The 23,887-nt window shown below is 46.7% G+C and overlaps 2 protein-coding genes across 2 annotated transcripts in view; both read left to right on the top strand.

Annotated features, from left to right (window-relative positions):
* Positions 1 to 1,521: 1,521 nt before the first annotated feature.
* LOC140393871 (pleckstrin homology-like domain family A member 2) lies at positions 1,522 to 12,141 on the top strand. The gene is made up of 2 exons (XM_072480421.1): positions 1,522 to 2,102; positions 11,698 to 12,141. Exon 1 carries the CDS (start codon positions 1,701 to 1,703, stop codon positions 2,085 to 2,087), a length of 387 nt encoding a protein of 128 aa, XP_072336522.1. The 5' UTR covers positions 1,522 to 1,700; the 3' UTR covers positions 2,088 to 2,102; positions 11,698 to 12,141.
* Positions 12,142 to 22,360: 10,219 nt separating this feature from the next.
* Positions 22,361 to 23,887, top strand: part of LOC140393460 (troponin I, slow skeletal muscle-like) — a 390,668-nt gene continuing 389,141 nt past the window's right edge. The window contains exons 1-2 of the mRNA XM_072479792.1: positions 22,361 to 22,403; positions 22,589 to 22,654. Of these exons, the coding sequence (XP_072335893.1) occupies positions 22,361 to 22,403; positions 22,589 to 22,654 (109 nt within the window). The remainder of the gene's footprint in view (positions 22,404 to 22,588; positions 22,655 to 23,887) is intronic.

Raw genomic sequence — 23,887 nt, 5'->3', positions numbered from 1 at the left:
AGGTTTGATCCAGTGACATCGAGCGCTGGGAAGCTCGCGGCAGTTCCCGCTTGCTACCACACATGGAAACATTTCCGTTAAATCGCGCCCGATGTTGCAAGTCTGGATGAGTCATCGGCAGAGGGAATGCTGAATGCAGAGCTGTGCTCTGAAGTCACCGAGACTCGAAACTTTTGCTCTGTCCCTATCCATAGATGCTGTCAGACCTGCTGAGATTTTCCACCAATTTCAGTTTTTGTTTCAGACTCCAGCATCCGCGGAAATGTGCGTGTAACGCTTGTTTGAGTATTGCCTTCATATTTGAGTGACGAATTTACCCAGTGGGAAGTCACGGTCTCAAGCGACATGGTTGTTTACAGAAAGCAGTCGCCAAAACGCTAGACAATGAATAAAATCTCACAAGAGAGATCAACAGAAGTGCAGAAATCACCATGGGGGAGAGAAAACGATCGAAGGGCAGGCGTGTGGGCAGGTATTGGGGAGGATTATCACAGACGCCAACATGCTGGGGGTGGTTTCCCAGTCCTGCACCATTATAGGTGTCGACAATCCTAAGAAGCTGAGGAGTGTAGCATTGTGACACTGGGAAGATTAGGACCAATGATATGTCAATTACTTTGAAAGATGGAAGCCAACTTGGATGAAACAACTTGGCACTTGAACCACAATAACAACTGTATTAGTCGTGTTTTGTAACAAGAAATGTACCTTGCCAGTAAATATTTGATTTGAAAATCCAACAAAAAAGAGTAATCATCCTGAAAGCGAGGGGCGCCGCTGAGTTAAGTCTCATTTTACCACCCGGGGGAACAAGGGCGAACACTGGCTCCTGGACCTTTTTTGGGACACACGCACACACTTTCCCTCTCACAAACTCAGGGAATGATTAATTCGGGAGAGTCAGTGAATGAAGCCCAACCCCCAATTAATGAATAAACCTCCCAAATAGATGAACAGCAGCAAGACAGGCGGCAGGGTGTTGGGGGGAGGTGCAGGGGTGAGGGAGGGTAAAACGTCTGCCCCCTCCCAGATGGAGAGGTATGGACAGTCTACCAGCATGAAAAGATACATGCAAAATCATATTTGACAGCAGCAGCTCAAATAATCCGTGCTAACTATTGGGTTTGGGCTAATTGAGAGAGGCTGGTGGAAGGAATAGTTTGCACGATTGCAAAATTCCTCCTAAAAGTGGCGAGACACACATCTAAGTCAAAACTATCAACCCAGATGTAATGTCACCGCGTTTCATTTTGCAAATATCGGGGATTTTGACGTGGTTTTCAAATGCTGCGGAGTTAGTGTGTGTGGGGAGAGGGGGGGTTAACGTTAAAGATTTATATATATTTGAGAAACATACCACGACATAACAATGTTGCCAAGCCCGCAGTCGCACGGGTATTTTCCCCAGTCTGCCTATCGCTTCCTTAATGAGTCAGTGCGACGTGGGAGGATTGCCTTTGATCTGAGTGAACGTCAGGGGGGGGGGGGGGGGGTTGGGCGAAGAGATGCAGAAATGAATAAAAAGCCATCTGGGCATGTTGCAACAGATCCCGGGAAAGCGAACTAGCGCACAGGTTGGAGGAGAGCGAGAGAGACATAGAGAAATGAACTAGAAAGCTCCACGACCCCAAGTTCTGAGCACAACAAATATTTGCATTGAAAGGGAGAGAGTGAGTGAGGATCGAGCAAGCGTGCCCGCGATGAATGGCCAAACAGTCCTAAAGGAAGGGCTGCTGGAGAAAAGGAGCGACGGCTTGCTGCAGCTGTGGAAGAGGAAAAGCTGCGTGCTGACGGACGAGGGACTGTGCATCTACGACCCAAAGGCGAGCCGCTCCAAATGCAAGGTGCTGCCCTTTGACAACATGAAGACGGTGGACTGCGTGGAGAGGAAAGGCAGATATGTCTATTTCACCATCGTGATGGCCGACAGCAAGGAAATTGACTTCAGGTGCCTGGAAGACACGACGTGGAATGCGGAGATCACCCTGGGGATGGTGCAGTTTAAGAACCGCCAGGCGATCCAGTCGGTGAAATCCAGACAGCTGGCCCACATCTGCACGGCCACAGCCATCAGCACAATGTCCTGATCCAAAGACACGGAGGTGAGTGAGATCCTGGATGGCTGTCTCCCCCCCCCCCCCGCCCACCACTTCTTACTTTCTCACTCGGCTGCTGTGTTTCCCACCAAACCCACTCCGTTTCCCTCTAATGGAAACAAGCTGCTGGGAGCTGAATGTGCAAGTGAACTTGATCAACAGGCGATCATTACGCCCGCTGGTTGCTGACAATTGAATGTAACCCCTTATCTTTCGCCATTCCCCCCACTGAGCAACTCATTCACACAGGACACCAACAGGAGCTTCCAATTGTATCCATTTATTGTCTCAATATCCATGAGTCGGAATTTAGTCTATATCTCTCAGTCAATAATTAGAAACAACGTGGCATTTCGTTACTCTGGGGTGGGGGCAATTTTCTCTTTCAAGATTTTTGTTTCACACAAATGGAATGGGCATCATTCTAATAAAAACAAGCACAACAATTATGCACAGCAAAAAAATAACTGCCGCTTTGGGCCAGTTGAATGACAGCCAGAAAGCAGTAAGTACCACAGGTCTGGAAACATGTCTCTTCCCGGTAAAGAAATACCAAAAATATTTGTAAACAACCTAGTCAGAACCATTTGAATCGATGTAAGCATCATATTCCTGAAACCACTCATATTCGGGAAGGTTTTTTTATTTGATGTTCTTTCATAGGGTGGGTACCGACTCGGTGGGCTGAATGGCCTCCTTCTGCACCATAGGGATTCTGTGGATCACTGGTACCAGTTTTTGAAAGTCCTGACTGCAATCACTGATAAAGGCATGGTCATAGATTATCATAGAATTTACAGTGCAGAAGGAGGCCATTCGGCCCATCGAGTCTGCACCGGCTCTTGGAAAGAGCACCCTACCCAAGGTCAACACCACCACCCTATCCCCATAACCCAGTAACCACACCCAACACTAAGGGCAATTTTGGACGCTAAGGGCAATTTATCACGGCCAATCCACCTAACCTGCACATCTTTGGACTGTGGGAGGAAACCGGAGCACCCGGAGGAAACCCACGCACACACGGGGAGGATTTGCAGACTCCGCACAGACAGTAACCCAAGCCGGAATCAAACCTGGGCCCTGGAGCTGTGAAGCAATTGTGCTATCCACAAGGCTACCGTGCTGCCCCACAGTTACATAGAACATACAGTGCAGAAGGAGGCCATTCGAGATTGCACTGACCCACTTAAGCCCTCACTTCCACCCTATACCCGTAACCCAATAACCCCTCCTAACCTTTTTGGTCACTAAGGGCAATTTATCATGGCCAATCCACCTAACCTGCATGTTTTTGGACAGTGGGAGGAAACCGGAGCGCCCAGAGGAAACTCACGCAGACACAGGGAGAACGTGCAGCCTCCGCACAGACAGTGACCCAGCGGGGAATCGAACCAGGGACCCTGGCGCTGTGAAGCCACAGTGCTATCCACTTGTGCTACCGTGCTGCCCACTTGTGCTACCGTGTTGTCTAGCCTCTCAGGTTTCTGGTGCAGGATCAGTCCTGGATCCCAAATGCATTGGACAGGGATGGAAAAAAAAAACTTTCAGTGTACATTGCCAATAATAACAAAAATTAACATTTACACAGCATAATGTAATATGACAGCTCAAGGCACTTAAAAGTGGCATTGAAAATATATTTGACACTCAGCTACAGAAGGCGATGTCAGGGCAGGTGACCAAAGGTTTGATCAAAGACCTAGGCATTTTGGATCATCATAAAAAGAGGAGGTTGCATTCCTGCCTCACGGCGCCGAGGTCCCAGGTTCGATCACAGCTCTGGGTCACTGTCCGTGTGGAGTTTGCACATTCTCCCCGTGTTTGCGTGGGTTTCGCCCCCACAACCCAAAGATGTGCAGGTTAGTTGGATTGGCCACACTAAATTGCCACTTAATTGAAAAAAAAAACGAATTGGGCACACAAAATTTATAATAAATAAATCAAGAGAGGAGAGAGAGACAGGAGGTTTAAGGAGGGAATTCAGAGCGTAGGGCCAAAGGCAGCCTGGCCACCAGTGGTGGAGAGCTTAAAACCAAGGATGTGCAGCAGTCTAGAATGAAAGCAGCACAGAGATCTCAAGGCTTGCAAGTGAGAGTGGCCACAGATATAGGGAGGGGCAAGGCTATGGAGAGATTTGAAAACAATGAGGATTTTGAAATTGAGATCTTGGCAGGCAGGGTATCACTGAAGATCAGCAGGCACAGGAATTATTGGGGGACAAGTTTTTGGGTTGCAGACTTTCGGATGAGAACCAGCTGATGTCCAGGGGAAGATGGGAGGCCAGCCAGAAGAACATGGGAATATTAGGAGCTACGATAGCATAGGTGAGGATTTCAGCAGCAGATGAAGCAGGGCTGACATTCAGCTATGTGACAGAGGTGGAAGGAGGCAGTCATGGTGGTGATGCTGATGCGCAGTTATAATCTCATCTCAGGGTCAAATACAATACGCGGGTTGTGAATGCTTTTGCTCAGTTTAAGACAGTTGGGGTGATGGGGGCTTAGTGGTAATGCCACTGGACTAGTAATCCAGGCGAATCCCATGGAATTACAGGTTAAAATCCCAGTATTAGTCCTGATGGAATTCAAGTTCAGTTACTAAAATATGGAATTAAAAGCTAATCCCAGTAATGGTGCCCATAAAATTTGCATCAATTGTGATGAAAATCCTAAATTGTTCACTTATGTCCTTTAGGGCAGATAATCTGCTGTCTTTACCCCTGGTGTGGACTTTATTTGACTCCAGATCCACAGCAACATAGTTATTACTTGCCCCCTGCAAATGGCCTAGCAAGCCACTCAGTTCAAAGGTAATTAGGATGGGCGACAAATGCTGTCCTGGCCAGCGACATCCACGTCCCACAAAAGAATAAAAAGAAGTTGCCCAACATAGAAATGATGGACAGGAACAAACTTTGCGAGAGGGACAAAATACCTTTAATTGGAGGGAATATATGCTCCATCCAAAATTGGATGTTCGACAATTGATCATAAGACTGCTTTGTAACATTTGGTTCATATAATATTCATACTCACTTTAATTGCAATCAAATATGTCCTGCCATCATCTAAATCCCCTAATTCGATGAAAATGTTTTAAGTAATACTTGCTCCCAATATTTCACATTTAAATAAAGCACTGGGTAACAAATATTGATAAATTTCTTTACTCTGTAAATATACTTTTTTAATAGCGACAGGTATGTAGGTTTCTAATTTCAATTGTTTATGCAATGGTGTAATAAGATTTTACACTTTAAAAGATGCTTACTTTATAATTGTGCCACGCGATATTAGGAACAGACAGGTTCATCGTTTATTCATTTCATTGTTGCTTGCCGAACATTGATGTGCAGAAAGTGGCTGCTGTGTAAACTTCCAAATATAATTCCTTCACAATGAAGTGTGCTGAGACATCGTAAGGATGTGACATGTGCCATATAAATTTAGACTTTTATTTAATATACTGATATGAACCTCCTCTGCTATTTAAACAAAGCTGCTGAATTAATTATAAGAACAAGTTAACGTTTTAAGTAAAAAATTGAAGAGAATAATTTTCTACCAGCATGCTAATATATTTATTATGAATATCACATTGGATGCATTCAACACATCAATTTCTTTTAATATTTGGAAGAATAGTGATAATAATATACAATTCAAATGATAGGAAAACCATTTCTAAAAGCAGTAACTGCTGTAACCTATGCAAGTGCCTCATACTCTTTTCCTACATTTGAAACCATTAATTCACATGGATAAATGTTGGAACAAATTGTGCATTTTGCATCGAGTGACTGGTATGCAGAATCCCATATTCTGTTGTTCTTGGCTCAGTTTTCACCAGTTTCACAGAGTCGTAATAGTGAAATGCTACAGATGCTGGAAGATCTGAAACAAAAACAGAAAGCTGGAAAAGGCAAATCTGGCAGCATCTGTAGAAAGAGAAGGAACATTTATGATTCAATCTTATGACCTTCCATCAGAACTGATCACCAATTAAGCTGTTTTTTTAGACACTTCTTGAAAGGCTTTTTTCCAAGGTAATGAGTAACTTTGCCTTCTAAGAGTTCAGGGAAACCCATAATGAAGAATCAAAGTAAATTACGTATATTTAAATTATTTTGCACATGTATAGGGTTACAGATGCACCTTTATCTGTAATACCTAGGGCATTATTTAAACAGATCTAGACGTGTACCTTGTCTGTTGAAGATTTGCTAATTAAACCGAAGGAGCAGCTTATGTTTAACTGAGAATAAACAAAGTTCACATGCTCCCAACATTTTAGCTACATCTCAAGACACCATGTCATTCTGCACAATTGTTCCATTGTGGAATCAGCCCTTCAATATCTCACCCAAGTGGCTAGTCCCTAATGAATGCACTGAGACACTAGTTATAACGTGGTACAGATGTTGAGATCACTGCTAACACCATTGAAGGTTATTGCATGTGTTCTGTACCTTCCTTGTGGTCAGCCAAAACAAGCCTGTCTTGATTATTTTGCAGTCAGCCCACATTAGACATGGCGTACTGAAGGTGCAGCATGAGCCTCAAGAATATAAAAGTTTCCATCGCCTTCAAGCTGTTCATGAGTGCTGTGTGAACCACCATGTTCAGACCTGATCCTATCCTTATTAAACATCAATGTCAAAAGGAGAAATAACCCCCATTGTCCATGAGACATGAACAAGCAGAAAAAAACAGGTGTAACTTTCACACATGCAGTTGGAGCCAAATTATTCCAGGACAAATAACTTTTACTATAAACAGAAAGCCACCAGTTCTACATCATTTAATTTTGGGCAGATTGCATAATTGCAAGATAATGTCTTTGATGTTGTGTACAATAGCTTCTTCAGCACTTAAATCAATCAAATAATACTATTAAATTAGTACTAACTGGTTTCTTTGTCAATTGTTGGTGGGGTACACACCCATAAATTATCCTGCAATAGTGCTTAGAGTTCCTCCCTGCAATTATGTGTTATTGACATTGTGTGTCATAATGGCTTTTAGTCATATTGTACTTTTACATTACTAGAAAGAACCTTGGAGGACCTTTTCATTGAAACTTGTAAAACGGCGTTTAGGATGGGTCAGCTTCATTGAGATCTGAATAATGGCAACCACGATGGGTATGTCCCCAGCCTCGTTGCTGGGAATGGATTGCTTTGAATGTGGCTGAACATGGAAACAGATTGGCAATATTAACATCATAATTATATTTCCCAGCATGAATCATACTCAAATTTCATTCATCAGTATTATGCATGATGAAAATAAATAATCTGTGTGTAGGTGGGAGGTGCACAATGGCTTTTATAGATTTGCCACTATTTTCGCTGTGGCCCAGGTTCTTGAAGGTTTACTGGTGCCCCAAGCCATACCTCATTATGTGGAGCAAGTATTGAGTTGGTGGTGTGCAATACTGATAGCAAATAAAACCTAATGTAAACAAGTTATCGAAAATATTATTTAGCAATTGCATTTTCCCCTTACCTTTGATGTTCCAGACTAAATGCTGTTTAGTGTGTCCAGCAATATCCTAACACACAAGCCTGAAGTTTCAGTTGGCAGTGTTTCTTTAAGAATTCCATATGAAACAGGTTTTGGTTCAATTCCCTGAATGTAGTTTACAGTATTGAAATTGCCATGCAATCTAATGTAAATCATAGGCTGTTAAACCAGTAATAACTGTTACAAAGCGCTGCTGTATTCAACATAATTTAGGATTGATTTAATTTCACTAGAATAGCCGACATTTCTAGCGTTGTTACCAGGAGGATAATCATTTTATATATTAAAGAAAATGAGCCTACAAATTCCTATTGATGCTACTGGGAAGAATGCCTTGTGTGTTTGTTAAATATTCTCCATTATCCTGGAGACATTTACTTATGTTAAAATAAACAAGTTAACAACTATGTTAAAATATGGGACACAAATGAGAAATTAATACATCAAGGCTTATCTACGGATTGTGGCAACAATAATTCTTAGGTTAATAAGAGGGCACAGTTATATAAAGTAATATTTCAAGTATATTATTGGAAGTTCTAAGTTACATCCAGAACTTACTCATTTCAATATTTTATTGTCCATACCTCCATCAGAAACACAATTCAGCCTTTATGGAGATGCAATATTGATACAATTTTGACAACCCAGCTTTGAATTTTGCATGAGTAACAAAACTGTTACTATGGTTCAGTCGGAGCTTTGCTGAGACGGGGCGTGAAGTGCCTTATTCGGGATGTATAGGAGATCAATCAATGCAGCTAGCCTTTCTGTATCTGATCTGAGTTTGGTTTCTGCTGCCCCTGGATGACAAATGGGAGTGAAAGGGGAGGGAAATTGATTCCCTGAACTATCATTGATCACCCTGCTATGTGAGCATTCAAAAACACATTCAAAATAATACTAGCTGAATGATTTATTCACAAGTTGCCTTGCCTATTACACATCTGATATGACCAGAGCACAATGTCTGCCAGCAAAACATTAAGCTTTCAAACCAAGGGCTCTTGCTTCATTGTTGTTTGCATACAGCGAAACCTGAATGTGCTAATATGAATTTTTTGTGTCTTGATCTGTATCATTTCTAAACTTAATACATTAATAAGGTGAAAAGAAACTAAATATGTCAAAACAATACAGGGCTGACATGAAAAAAGTACACCAGTGTCATCCTTTACAATCAATGTGTTACTATACTTTCATCCCACATGCTTAATATTGGAAGCATTGATAGTTCATATTTAACCATGATTATGCATGCACTCAACGGTTTTAAAATTTCTGTCATACTGAACTTAATAGGACTTCACTGCACTTGCATTAATATTTATTAGCTTGGATTGATACCATGGAATAGTTGAATGTAGGTCGTTGTGAAGACAAGGAGAAGCCTCACCAGAGATTTGTTGACATAAAACAAGCAATTAGGGTGATCCCTTGAGGACCTGCTGTGAGTGTAGTCTTGCTAATAATCAATGTGGTTTACAGAGAGGGCTCTGACATTACAGCATAACCCTGATTAGCCGATTTACTTTCACCACAAACCATGCTCTGCGCTCGTACTGTAGCCTCAAAGACTTATCACTTTGGAAGTACAGGTTCTTTACCAAAATGGGCTAGACAGCTGGTTTGTGATGCAGAACAAGGCATGTAGCGCGGGTTCAATTCCCGTCCCAGCTTACCCAAACAGGCGCCGGAATGCGGCGACTAGGGGCTTTTCACAGTAACTTCATACTTATGACAATAAAAGATTATTATTATTAAAATGAGGCAGTGGTAACTCCAGTTTCTTTTGAAAATTTGTTCATGGCATTTGGCCATCACTGGCAAGGCCAGCCCTAGCTGCCTGTCCACTAAGTGGCTTGCTGGGCCATTTCAGAGGGTGGCTATGGGTGTGGGTATGTAGGCCAGAGCAGGAAAGGACGGCAGGTTTCCATCGCCAACGGGCATTAGTGAACTGCGTTGGTTACAACAAATGATAGTTGTATCTTTCCATTCCAGATTGAATGAATTGAATTGACCAGCTGCAGTGATGGGATGTGAGCCCATATCCCCAGAGAATTATTGTGGGCCATTGAAAGCTAGTTCATTGATATCACTACTATCAGCACTATAGTCATAGACATAGAATTTACAGCGCGGATGGAGGTCATTCGGCCCATTGAGTCTGCACTGGCCCTTACAAAGAGCACCCGACTCAAGCCCATGTATCTACCCTATCCCCATAACCCAGTGACCCCCACTTAACCTTTTTGGACACTAAGGGCAATTTAACATGGCCAATCCACCTAACCCGCACATCTTTGGACTGTGGGAGACAACCGGAGCACCTGGAGGAAATCCACGCACACACGGGGAGAACGAGCAGACTCCACACAGACAGTGACCCAAGCCGGGAATTGAACCTGGGTCTCTGAAGCTGTGAAGCAACTATGCTAACCACTATGCTACCGTGCTGCCCAAACCTTTCCACCAGCTTGCCAAAAGATAATAAGATATATAAGACGTCAAATTCGGGAAAGGCGATTGGGCGGAGAATCGGTTCCAATGCCGAAAACACAGCAGTCGCCGATTTGATGCCAAATCGCAATGCTCCAGCACCTCGACAGCAGTGTCAATGTGTTCCGGAATGCATGTACAGTAGACACCGTTTGCATATCATTAGCGGTCCTGACCCGTATTCTCCGGGGCCTCCGCGATTCTCCGCCTCCGATGGGCCGAGTTCCCGATGGTGCGGTTCACTTGTGCCTTTAAAAATCGAGAAAGGGGCATGGTGGTTGCTGAGGGAGAGAGAAGGGGTACAGAAGGTGTCCCAACATCACCATAATTTGCTGACAGTTGTGCCACTGGCCGGGGGGCTTCTGTCGAGGCCTGGTGGAGTAGTGGAGGGTGATCAGGAGGTGGGCTGTGGGGTCGGGGTGGTCGGCAGTTGGCCCCCCACCTGGCGGAGCATCGGTGCAGGGGCGCGGCACCTTTTTCATCGTAAGACTAGACACATGCTCCGGACATAGCCTCAAAATCAGAGAATCCAGCCCCTAGTCTCAGATACAGAGAATCCCATCCAGTGTATCTGATCTGGTGATGTAAATTATGTGTTTCAGCATAAATCAAAATACATAATAACCTTGTATTATATTGAATTTGATGCTTGAATACATACTACTGCTGCTGATCACTGAAGCATGGAATAGAATTATAGAATCGCTTCAGTGCAGAAGAAGGCCATTTGGCTCATTGAGTCTGCACTGACCCTCTGAAGGAGCACCCTACTCACCTGCCCTATCCCGATAATCCCACTTAACCTGCACATCTTTGAACACTAACGGGCAATTTTAGCATGGCCAATCCACCTAACCTGGAGTAGCCGGACGAAACCCAAGCAGACATGGGGAGAATGTGCAAACTCCAGATAGACAGTCCCCCGAGCCCAGAACTGAACCCAGGTCTCTAGCACTTTGAGGCAGTAGTGCTAACCATCGTGCCGCCACATATACGTTAATGATGGCGTACTTGGCTGAGTTACGAAGTAAAGTAAAATCGCCATAGTCCCAGATGATCATAGGCTGCTTTCCCCTTTGAGGGGGAGAGCTGATTGGTGGTGATTTAACCTGAGGATCACCATACCTCAGGCAAGGGACAAGGTTGAGGAGGCTTATTCATGGTTATTCATGAATAACCACAGCCAGAATTGAACCGGCACTATTGGCCTTGCTCTGCATCACCAACCAGCAGCCCGGCCAGTGAGCTAAACCGGCTCCTATTAAAGGGTGCATGAATGCATATGGGACCATATTCCAACAATGAGCCAATGGCTGCAGGAGGAATAGGAAGGGAAGAAAACTGGTGAGGGGAAAAATATCTGTAATTTCCTTGTTTAATAGCATGTCTGTGACACCCTTTCAGGTTATATTGAGCTTTTCTGGTCCAGACTGGTTTATTTGTCTTTGGATTCTCAATGTTGCGAACATAACTATTGAAATAATATAAATTAACTCCAAATGTTTCCCCATACTCCCATAAATTCCTGTTTGATGTCCAGCTTACATTGTGTAACATATTTCTTTTGTCCCTAGGTATCATTGATATGCAAAAGCGATGAACACATCTTGACCTGCAACCAAACAATGCTGAATGGGACAGGATTGATTTTGTGTCTGCATCCATCACAGAATACACGTCAATTCAACCAAATGACAATCATGACTCAAAATGGATGTATTTTCATGAGAAGGACTGTATTATAATGATCTAGAGAACAGATTCATTATTCATAATGCACTTCTCAGTCTTAATTTTTTTCCTTATTTATTAAATGACCAATATTCACTGTAGGAATGACTTCATGAAAGTCTCGCATAACGCATTGTAAATTACTGATGCCTACTTTATTTATTGAGATATATTGTCCTTTCAATGCTTGACATTGTGGTTTTACTCTGCCAAATGGGAAGCCTTGCAATCTGTATGAAGATTGTTTTTGTCTGTTAACCTGTAAATAAAAATAATGATGAACATGAGCTGAAAATATTTCATATTTGATAGCACAAAACATCACACAATACTGCACCAAGAGGACTCTATCAATTAAGATGGTGGGTCAATCAGAGCGCTAACAAGATTAAAGTGCAGTAAGATGTTTTACAACACCAGGTTAAAGTCCAACAGGTTTGTTTCGATGTCACTAGCTTTCGGAGCGCTGCTCCTTCCTCAGGTGAATGAAGAGGTATGTTCCAGAAACATATATATAGACAGATTCAAAGATGCCAGGCAATGCTTGGAATGCGAGCATTAGCAGGTGATTAAATCTTTACAGATCCAGAGATGGGGTAACCCCAGGTTAAAGAGGTGTGAATTGTGTCAAGCCAGGACAGTTGGTAGGATTTCGCAGGCCAGATGGTGGGGGATGAATGTAATGCAACATGAATCCCAGGTCCGGTTGGACTTTAACCTGGTGTTGTAAAACTTCTTACTGTGCTCACCCCAATCCAACGCCGGCATCTCCACATCAAGATTAAAGTGAGTAGAAGAGAACACAAAATGGAGCAAGAAGTAATGGCTCTGTGATGCTGGATTTGGTTGTTCAAAGCTTCAAAGATTGCAGTAGATGACAACCTTTTGCAACAGAAAGCACTTACTTCATTGCAATGGTAAGGCTCTGTGAATTGCACAGAGCAATGTCCATTTCAACCTCCCTGTCCACCCCAGCACCCCTTCCACAATCCGCCAACGACATTACTCAAGCCTACTACAAGTCTGGCAGTCATTATCATGTGTAATGGGAGAAAATAATGCATGGGTGTGGGTATGTGTGTGCGTGAGTGTGGCGGTCAGGGCAAATCTGATAGCCAGATATCGTGGGATTTGTTTGTGTCATGATACAGTCCCCTGCACCTAAAGGTTTTCAGAAGGCACCCCATTTTGATGATGAAGCAGTAGACATCCATTTGCAGCATTTAAAACTCAGGATAAGTAAGACATTGTCCCAAGGTGGCTGCTGAGTGTTCAAACATTGTATTGTGTTTGGCAGCATGTAACCAGCACTCCCCAGAGAATGTCCATACAGTGTCATTAAAAAGTCCCCAACGACGTTACGCAGAGTGACTACATAAGTGACCGTATTGCATGTGCATAGAAAAATACACATGTTATTCCTACAGACTGATTTCATTGCTGTGTCTTTAGCTTCCCAATGCCATTTAGGTGGCATGGTGCATTTCCTGCCAAGTCCCAAGCCTCCTAGCTCCAGAAGAGATGTACAGATGGGACATGGTCCTGCTAGTTGCTTCCATAATACGTGCATGTCAGCACCTTTCCAAAACCCTTAGATATGTCCAAGAATCATGGATTTTTGTATACCACTGTCCATGAGTGTCAATCATACAATGCAGGTGTACTTACATAGTGCATACACAAGAGATGGAAATATTCAAAGAGAACTCATGCAGCTATACATCTTCTCCATTTAATGAGCTGGCCCCTTCAGATTTAAGGATGGTACTTGGATAAAGAAACTGGAGATGGAGAAGCAGACGGTCTATCCCAGTTTAACATCTGTCGAACACATCCTTTCTTCCCTCCATCTATTCATTACACCATCACTTACATCAAAACTTGCACTGATCAACAGCTCCATATCAAGACTTGAAAAACCCCTATTTGCAGCAATTTGTAATGGGAATTTGTTGGGAACCTTCTTCCCTTTTTCCTGCCTCAGAGAATTTGTGGTTTGGCCTCTTCACTTGGGTACACTGCACAAAAACACCTGGGCACTCAATGTCACTCTACCAAGCCAAGTGTATAGCTATATCCCTTTCAATGAATTTAGCTAGCATATTTGATTGGAGCATAACAGGTGGACCAGTGAAGAAAAAAATGGAAGGGGCATTGGAAGAGTTGGAAACACTTGCCTGGAGAGTCATTTTGTGTCTGTCCAGAGCTGATGTGTGCAGGGTCATGATCTCCGAAACTAGCCCTTGCCAACAGCTGCCTCATCTCCAACCTTCCTCTCCAAAGTCTTTCAACATGTTGTTTGCTCCCAAATCCATGCTCACCTTTCCTGCAACTCTCCAATCAGGCTTCTGTCCCTTCTACAACATTACAATGGGGGAAATCAAAGTGACAAATGACATCCTCTGGGACTGGGGTGCATGATCAATCTAAATGTAAGTAAAGACTGTGTTGTCCCAGATGACCATAGGCTACTTTGCCCTTTGACTGGGAGAGCTGACTGGTGGTGATTTAACCTGAGGGCCTGCACACCTTAGGAGAGGGGCATGGTTGAGAAGGCGGGAATTGAACGCGTGGTGTTGGCCTCACTCTGCATCATGACCAGCTATCCAGCCAACGTACGGTCAGCCTTCTCAACCTACCTGCGTTATTTGACATGGTTCATCACATGTCCTTCTGAAACACTTCTTTCTATTGCCTAGTCACCCACCCTCAGCTGGTTCAGAATAAGGGGTTGTCCATTTAAAACAACCCAAGGAGAAATTTCTTCTCTCAGAGGGCAGCAAATCTGTGGTATTCTTTACCCCAGAGGGCTGTTGAGGCTGGGTCATTCTGTATGTTCAAGGCTGAGATCGCCAGACTTGTAATCAGTAAGGGAATCCAGGGTTATGGGGATAAGGTGGGAAAGTGGAGTTGATGATTATCGTAGCAGGTCAGTCAAGACCTCATTGAATGGTGGAGCAGACTCAATGAGCCGAAAGGCCTATTTCTGCTCCTACGTCTTATGGTTGCATTCTTATCTATCCAGAGAATTCTCCTGCAATTATTTTTCTTCCTGCTCCCCCCTCTCCTCCCCACTGTTATCTCTTGAATCCCCTACAGACCTATTCTTGGCCTGTACCTATTTCTCATCTACATACTGCCCATCAATGACATGTGATATCAGGTTCCTTATGTGTGCTGATGGCAAGCAGGTCTATATCATCATTGTCGTGTTGGGTGTTCTGGTCTACAAACAGGTCAACGCAGCTGGAGATGGTGTAACTCTATTTTTTAACAACTCAACTGTAATAACACACTGTAAGCTTGGGTTCGTGCATTACTAGCTTATCTGTGGACCCTGTTCTATCACTATCTAGGTGAGGCACTCAGCACATGGTGAATGTCTGAGAGGCAGGCTGTGAGCTCTGCTCTGAGCTGGCTGCTGCTAGAATGAGCGGGAACTCTGGTGTCCCCTGTCTTTATAGTGCATGTGCTCTCACTGGTGATTGGCTGCGATGTTGTGTATGCTGGTTGGTCCTTCTGTATGTCCATCAATGTGTCAGTGTGTGTGTGATTGCACCATGATATGCTGATGTATATCATGACATCCCCCCTTTTCGCAAAGAATATGTGCCTACATGAGAATAAATAAAGTGTTGTGAGTGCGTCTGATCATGTGTGTGCATTATTTACATCAATATGTACATGTGGCTATGCTACATACACGGGAAGGTGCTAGGTGCAGAGGAAAACTATGTTACACCAAGAACGAAACAAATGCTATTAACAAACGATGAAAATCTCTTAAACAGTACGGCAGAACAAGGCAGTGAGTCCAATAGTGTAAGGTTTATAAATCAAGTCTTTGGGGTGAGCGACGAATTCGGGTTGACCACCTCAAGGCTGGTTCAGGATCCACCGGCTGAGGAATGGGCCGGGCCACGGTCGAGTGAGGAGGAGGCAGGGTATCCGGAAGCTCAACAAAGTCCATGTCAGGGACAACAGGAGGGCGTGGCACCGGTGCAGAATTTTGTAGTGAGCGTGGAACCAGACGAAGGGCACGCCGATTGCGGCGGCGAATGGAGCCATCAGGCAAACGAACCAGAAACAAGCGGGAAGCCACCTGTCTAAGAACCTCAGCGGTTGCCGACCAGCCACTCTCCGGAAGATGTATGCGGACATGATCTCCAGGCACCAGGGCAGGAAGATCAGTCGCCCGAGCATCATGAGCCACCTTGTGTTGCTCCTGCTCTTGTTGCATCCGCCGAAGTACCGGAGCATGGGCGAGGTCTGGGACATGAATTGACGGCACAGTGGTCCTGAGGGTGCGACCCATAAGCAGTTGGGCCGGCGATAGGCCCGTGGACAGTGGGGCCGAGCGATAGGCCAGCAAGGCGAGGCAGAAGTCAGATCCTGCATCAGCAGCCTTGCAGAGGAGCCTTTTTACAATGTGGACGTCCTTCTCTGCTTTGCCATTTGACTGAGGGTGCAGGAGACTGGACATCACGTGTGCAAAGTTGTATGCACTAGCGAAGGAAGACCATTCCTGACTCGCGAAGCAGGGGCCATTGTCTGAAATCACAGTGAGTGGAATGCCGTGGCGAGCAAAGGTCTCCTCACAGGCCCGGATAACAGCCGATGACGTGGTGTCGTGCAGGCGTATGACCTCAGGATAGCTGGAATAGTAGTCGATGATGATGATGTAGTCCCTGCCGAGCGCATGGAACAGGTCCACGCCCACCTTCGACCAGGGGAACGTGACCAACTCATGGGGCTGAAGGATCTCACGTGGTTGTGCCGGCTGGAACCTTTGACAGGTGGGGCAATTGAGCACAGTGTTGGCAATGTCCTCATTTATCCCCGTCCAGTATACAGCCTCTCGGGCCCTCCGTCGGCACTTCTCAACGCCGAGATGGCCTTCATGCAGCTGTTCTAAGACAAGCCGGTGCATGCTGTGTGGGATCACGATGCAGTCCAACTTCAGGAGGACATCATCCACGACTGCCAAGTCGTCCCGAATGTTGTAAAACTGTGGGCATTGTCTCTTGAGCCACCCGTCCGTAATGTGGCGCATCACATGTTGCAGAAGGGGGTCAGCCGCAGTCTCACGGCGAATGTGGGCAAGGCGTTCGTCAGTGGCCGGCAGATTGGCAGAAGTGAAGGCTACATGTGCGTCGACTTGGCCGACTGGGTCGGACGGAGTGTCGACTGCCCTGGACAGAACGTCTGCTATGTTCAGGTCCTTACCCGGGGTGTATACAAGTTGGAAGTCGTACCTCCGGAGTTTGAGCAGAATGCGCTGGAGGCGAGGGGGTCATGTCCTTTAGGCCCTTTTGGATGATGCCAACCAGCGGGCGATGGTCGGTCTCCACAGTGAACTGGGGAAGGCAATACACATAGTCGTGGAGCTTGTCAACGCCAGTCAACAGGCCTAGGGACTCCTTCTCAATTTGCACAATGCGCTACTCTGTGGGGGTCATGGCACGTGACGCATGGGCGACAGGGGTCCATAATGAGGTGTCATCTTGTTGCAGGAGGACCGCCCCAATGCCGGATTGGCTGGCGTCAGTCGAGATCTTCGTTTCCCGTGCAGGATCGAAGAACGGCAGTACCGGGGCGGTGGTAAGCTTGACCTTGAGCTCCTCCCATTCACGCTGGTGGGTGGGAAGCCACTGGAATTCAGTTGTCTTCCCGACAAGGTGCCAGAGAGCTGTGGTGTGACAAGCGAGGTTAGGGATGAATTTTCCCAGGAAGTTGACCATTCCTAGAAAGCGTAGCACCGCCTTCTTGTCTGTGGGCTTCTGCATAGCCGTGGTGGCTGCCACCTTGTCGGCATCCGGCCGCACACCCAAGCTGGAGATGTGGTCCCCCAACAACTTGAGCTCGGTTTGGCCAAAAGAACATTTGGCTCTGTTAAGGCGCAGGCCCTGGTCCCGTATCCGTTGAAAGACGCGCTGGAGGCGACTGATATGCTCCTGCGGTGTGGTAGACCAAATAATGATATCGTCCACATAGACGCGCACGCCTTCGATGCCCTTCATCATCTGTTCCACGAGAGGCCGATATGATTCCAAATGGCATCCTATTGTAGCAGTATCTGCCAAATGGAGTGTTGAAGGTACACAGCTTCCTGCTGGATTGATCCAATTGAATCTGCCAGAAGCCCTTTGAGGCATCAAGCTTGGTGAATATTTTTGCCCGAGCCATCTCGCACGTGATCTCCTCACGTTTGGGTGTAGGGTAATGTTCCCTCATTATATTGCGATTTAAGTCTTTCGGGTCAATACAGATCCGGAGCTCGCCGGAAGGTTTTTGACGCGCACCATGGAGCTCATCCGTGCAGTTGGCTCCGTCACCTGGGAAAGCACTCCTTGGTCCTGAAGGTCCTGCAGCTGCTGCTTGAGGCGGTCCTTGAGGGGTGCTGGGACTCTGCGAGGTGCATGAACTACCGGGGTGGCATCCTGTTTGAGCAGGATTTTGTATGTGTCGGGCAGTGTACCCATGCCCTCGAAAGCATCCTGGTTGTGAGAGAGGATTGAGTTTAGTTGCGCCCTGAATTCTTCATCTTGGAAGTCAGAGGTGCCTTCTGGAGAGAGAGAGTGTACTCGCTGAACGAGGTGGAGGAGTTTGCACGCCTGTGCACCTAGCAGAGAGTCCTTTGAAGAGCCCACAATCTCGAAGGGTAGGATGGCTTTACGCGAGTTGTGCGTCTCTTCGAGTTGGCACTACCCCATGGCGGGGATGACGTTGCCATTATAGCCGACCAGTTGACAGATGGATGGAAGAATTGCTGGTTTGACCCTTAGGGTTTGAGATGCTGACCATGCGAGGAGATTTACGGAAGCAGCAGTGCCCAGGCGGAATGTGATCTGGGATCGGTTGACCGTCAGGGTGGCACACCACTTGTTGTCCGGATCAATGCTGTGCACCGACAGCGGCTGGTGTGTTCGACTCGGGGACAGCTTGTTCTTGTTGATGACAGCAATGCGGAAAGGCTCCCTGTCCTCAGTGTCACTGGTCTGTATGATGTCAGGATCAGACTCGGTGAACGTGGGTAGAATTGCCCGAACATTTCTGCGAGGCTGATTAAACTGTTGCGAGTTGGCAGGCTGAGGTGCTCGACAGCAGGCAGCATAGTGGCCAAGCCTGCCACAGCGTAGGCATTGTCATGCTTTGGCCGGACATTGCCGCTTTAAATGGGCGGAGCCACAGTTGTCGCACGTCATGACGTCAGTGCGTTCGTTGCGCCACCGCGGATGCGCGGTGCGGTCTTGTGCTGCGCATCGCGTTCCTCCGCGGCAACGTCTCCTCTTTTGGCGTGTACAAGCGCGGGAGGCCTCGGATAGTGCGCGAAATGGCCGCCCTCCTCCGGGCCGCGGGCCGGGAGGTACTCGATCGTCTGGACCCGCTCCACCTCGTGGGGCCCCTGCCGCGCCGTTTCAGCCGCCTGGATGTGTGAGTACCGGCTGGTGGCATTCTCATGCAGGCCGCAGGTCGCAATGGCCGTCGCTAGGGTGAGTTGCTTGATTTTAAGGAGTTGCTGACGCAGGGTGTCCGACATGACCCCGAAAACTATCTGGTCGCGTATCATGGAGTCAGAGGTGGGCCCATAGCCGCAGAACTGCGCGAGGATGCGGAGGTGCGTTAAATAAGACTGGAAAGGCTTGTCCTTACCCTGCAGGCGCTGCTGGAACAGGTACCTTTCGAAGCTTTCGTTGACTTCAACGCTGAAGTATTCATCAAATTTTAGGTGCACCGTCTTGTCTTTGATTTTGTCCTCGCCGTCCGCGAATGTAAGGGAGTTAAAGATGTGGATGGCGTGTTGCCCTGCCGTGGAGAGAAGAAGGGCAATCTTCCTGGTGTCAGATGCATTCTCCCTGTCTGTGGCCTCTAGGAAGAGCTGGGAGCGCTGTTTAGAAAGCTTCCAATTCACCCCGAGATGGCCAGCGATGCGTAGCGGCGGCGGCGGGTTGATGTTCTCCATGCTGCAGGATGGCGGATTGCTGATAAGTTGCAGGTAGGTCTCACAGGGGCTAGTATGCGTCCACTCCTGGAACCATGTCGTGTTGGGTGTTCTGGTCTACAAACAGGTCAACACGGCTGGAGATGGTGTAACTCTATTTTATTAACAACTCAACTGTAATAACACACTGTAAGCTTGGGTTCGTGCATTACCAGCTTATCTGTGGACCCTGTCCTATCACTATCTAGGTGAGGCACTCAGCACATGGTGAATGTCTGAGAGGCAGGCTGTGAGCTCTGTGCTCTGAGCTGGCTGCTGCTAGAATGAGCGGGAACTCTGGTGTCCCCTCTCTTTATAGTGCATGTGCTCTCACTGGTGATTGGCTGCGATGTTGTGTATGCTGGTTGGTCCTACTGTATGTCCATCAGTGTGTCAGTGTGTGTGCGATTGCACCATGATATGCTGGTGTATATCATGACAACCATCACTGTTCTGGGACCCTTAATTGTTTAAACCCAAGATAGACCAAAGTCTGTGGGCGCGATTTTCCAGCATCGCCCACCCCCCCTCCCCCCGATGTGTTTTGCAACAGTGGAGGCAGCCCGCCATTGACTATCTAAGACCATCTGCTGCTGAAACCCATGCTTTACTTTTATATTAGATTAATACAGAGCTATCCTGGCTGTCTTCATTTCCACCCTTCATAATGGTGAGCTCATCCAAAACGCTGCTGCTTTCCCCCCCTAACCTGCACCAAGTTCCTTCCACCTCCTGTCCCTGGCCTCAGTGACCTACATTTATCTACTGATACCTCAAATGTAAAAACCTTATCCTTGTGTTCAAATCCTTGCAGGACCTCAACTTCTCGCTATCTCTGTTATCTCCTCTAGGCCAACAAACTGCAAAAACTGTACTTTCCTGCACCTTCATCCTCTTGTGCAATCCCAGATTTTCATCGTCTTCCCAATGGCAGTGATTCCCAGGCCTGAAGCTCTCAAATTCTCACCCGAAACCTCTCCAGCTATCTCTCCTTTATGACTCTCATTAAAAACTGCCTCCCTGTCCTAATATTTCCTTTGGCTCAGTGTCAATTCTTTTTCTCTTGCAAAACACCTTTGGGATGTTTCACTGCATTAAACTTGCTCTGTGAAAGCCAACTGTTGTGGAGAGACATGTTCATTGTGCAAAATGGAATAATAGTAGCTGGAAAAATACCTCCCAAACCAGTCTGCTGGTCCCACTAAGTGCAGCTCAACCACATGCACTAAGGTAAATACAGGTTTTTAACAATACCCTCAAAAACTTTTCCAGCACCAAGATTAATTATTCATTCAATAATGATCTTTCTGATGATTCAGGGTTCAGCTTGGCAACTGACAATGCTGTGTTTAAACAGGTATTTGAATTCCCCTCCTTAAAACTAACATTCATGTTGGAAAACGGTACAGAAGGCATTTTGATGCCACTTTTCAATCACCTGAATAAAAATTAAAGATGTGAGCTATTTCCAGCCAAATGTTTCTGCATCTGCCTGTTCTGCCAGGGAAATGTATCGCATTTGCAAATAGTACGGAGCCCCAGCATAGCAAGTCCTTGTCCATTCTTGCTTGACATAAAACTACAGAAACTGGGGAGGGATTCTCCGACCCCCCGCCGGGTTGGAGAATCGCCGGGGGGCGGCGTGAATCCCACCCCCGCCGGTCACCGAATTCTCCGGCACCAGAGATTCAGTGGGGGCGGGAATCGCGCCGCGCCGGTCGGTGGGCCCCCCCCCGGCGATTCTCCGGCCCGCGATGGGCCGAAGTCCCGCTGCTGTAATGCCGGTCCCGCCGGCATGAATTAAACCACCTCCCTTACCGCCGGGACCAGGTGGCGCGAGCGGGCTACGGGGTCCTGGGGGGGGGGGCACGGGGCGATCTGGCCCCGGGGCGTGCCCCCACGGTGGCCAGGCCCGCGATCGAGGCCCACCGATCCATGGGCGGGCCTGTGCCATGGGGGCACTCTTTTACTACGCGTCGGCCGTGTAGGTCTCCGCGATGGCCAACGCGTAGGCGACCCCCCCCCCCCCCCCCCCCCGCGCATGCCCGGGGATGACGTCAGCAGCCGCTGACGCTCCCGCGCATGTGCGGACTTCCACCGGCCGGCGGAGTCCCTTCGGCCCTGGCTGGCGTGGCACCAAAGGCCTTCCACGCCAGCCGGCGGGACGGCAACCACTCCGGCGCGGGCCCAGCCCCTAAAGGTGAGGGCTTGGCCCCTAAAGGTGCAGAGAAATCCGCACCTTTGGGGCGGCCCGACGCCGGAGTGGTTCACGCCACTCCATCCCGCTGGGACCTCCCGCCCTGCCGGGTAGGGGAGAATCCTGCCCCTGTTGTCCAAAAATATTGGGATGGACAAAATTGGCCCTATACGTCTATTCCTCTAACATATCCTGGCAGTGCCTCTTTCTATCCCCAACTTGTGTTTTTTTCTCTCTTTCCATGTGAGGAGGAATGCTACCCACTGAGATGAGAATAATAGGCTGCTAATCTGTGATACCAAATAATGTTTCCACTTCCACCCAAATTATGGTGACAAGCCGGAACATCTCAGCGGACATTTTGTGTCAATGTAGTTTGTCATTGAACAAAGAATTGATGTTGTGAAGCGGTGCTTCTGCTCCCTCACCACTCCAGGAAGGAGCTGAATGTACAAGGTGGTCAAAATATGCAAAAGGATTGTGGGCAACTGCATCACATTGTCACAGGGGCTTCAAGGCAAACAAAATTCACTTGTGCACTAGCCAGAATAAGGAGGTGACCTGGACTTGTTTTCCTCTTCGACTTGGTTAGGATTAAGGAGGAGAAAGGATAAAAGGAGAGGTAATGTTTTAAATCAAGTTACTGTTTGCTTTGTATGAGTGTTATATGTGTCGACTTTGTGTACTTTGTGATTATTTTTATTATCTTGAATGCCTGGCAGGTGAAAGTCATTTCCTGCTTTATTGTTTTCCGCACCATCAAAATGTTTCCTGACCTTGCATCAGGTTCAACGAGGGTTGAGGAGGAGATTTGTTTCATTCATTCATTTAGCAATAACCTGTTCATTGATACTTAGTTTGGGTTCCTCCAGTGTCACTCAGCTCCTGACTTCATTACAGCCTTGGTTCAAACATGGACAAAAGAGCTGAATTCCAGAGGTGAGGTGAGAGTGACTGCCCTTGACATCAAGGCAGCATTTGACCGAGTATGGCATCAAGGAGCCCTAGCTACACTAGAATCAATGGGAATCAGGTAAAAACCTCTCGGTTGATTGTAGTCATACCTGCCACAAAGGGAGATAGATGGTTGTGGTGGTTGGAGGTCCAGCATCTCAGTTCCAGGACATCACTGCAGGAGTTCCTCAGGGTACTGTCCTATGTCCAACCATCTTCATCAATTTCATCAATGACTTTCCTTCCATCATAAGGTCAAAAGTTGGGATTTTTGCTGATAATTGCACAATGTTCAGCACCATTTGCAACTCAACCGTTACTGAAGCACTCCATATCCAAATGCAGCAAGACCTGGATAATATTCAGGCTTGGACTGATAAGAGGCAAGTAACAGTCACGCCACTCAAGTGATACGCAATGATCATTTCCAACAGGAGAGAATCTAACTATTATTCCGTGGCATTCAATGGCATTACCATTGCTGAATCCCTCACTATCAACGTCTTGGAATTTACCATTGATCAGAAACAGAACTGGACTAGCCATATAAATACTGTGGCTACAAGGGTAGGTTAGAGGCTAGGAATCCTAAACAAGCAACTCACCCCCTGACTCAGTCTAACTGTACCAGCTTGCTCTAAGCCGTGTGCTGAGGTGTGATGCTGGTGATCAGCCCTGTCTAACTCTCTAGATGTCTGTCTGTGGAAAGAGGCAGGGTGTGAGTGCCTCATCCCTTTTATAGTGTTATGTCTTGCCCCCTTGTGGTGATGCCACCTCTGAGTGTCCTGACTGCCCATTGGTTGTGTCCTATGCTGAGTGTTCATTGGTTGCATGATTGCAAATCATGACAGCAGCTAGCGCAAATCCTCAGTGAAAGACACAGTTGAAGATCTGCCAGCCA

Source organism: Scyliorhinus torazame, chromosome 17, assembly GCF_047496885.1.
Source record: "Scyliorhinus torazame isolate Kashiwa2021f chromosome 17, sScyTor2.1, whole genome shotgun sequence".
NCBI classification, from domain to species: Eukaryota; Metazoa; Chordata; class Chondrichthyes; order Carcharhiniformes; family Scyliorhinidae; genus Scyliorhinus; species Scyliorhinus torazame.
Note: the sequence above shows the minus strand (reverse complement) of the source record. Positions and strands in the feature narration are given on the sequence as shown.

Bases quoted from the DNA above. Each gene is read 5' to 3' on its own strand.
- LOC140393871 (XM_072480421.1), top strand. From the start codon at position 1,701: ATGAATGGCCAAACAGTCCTAAAGGAAGGGCTGCTGGAGAAAAGGAGC.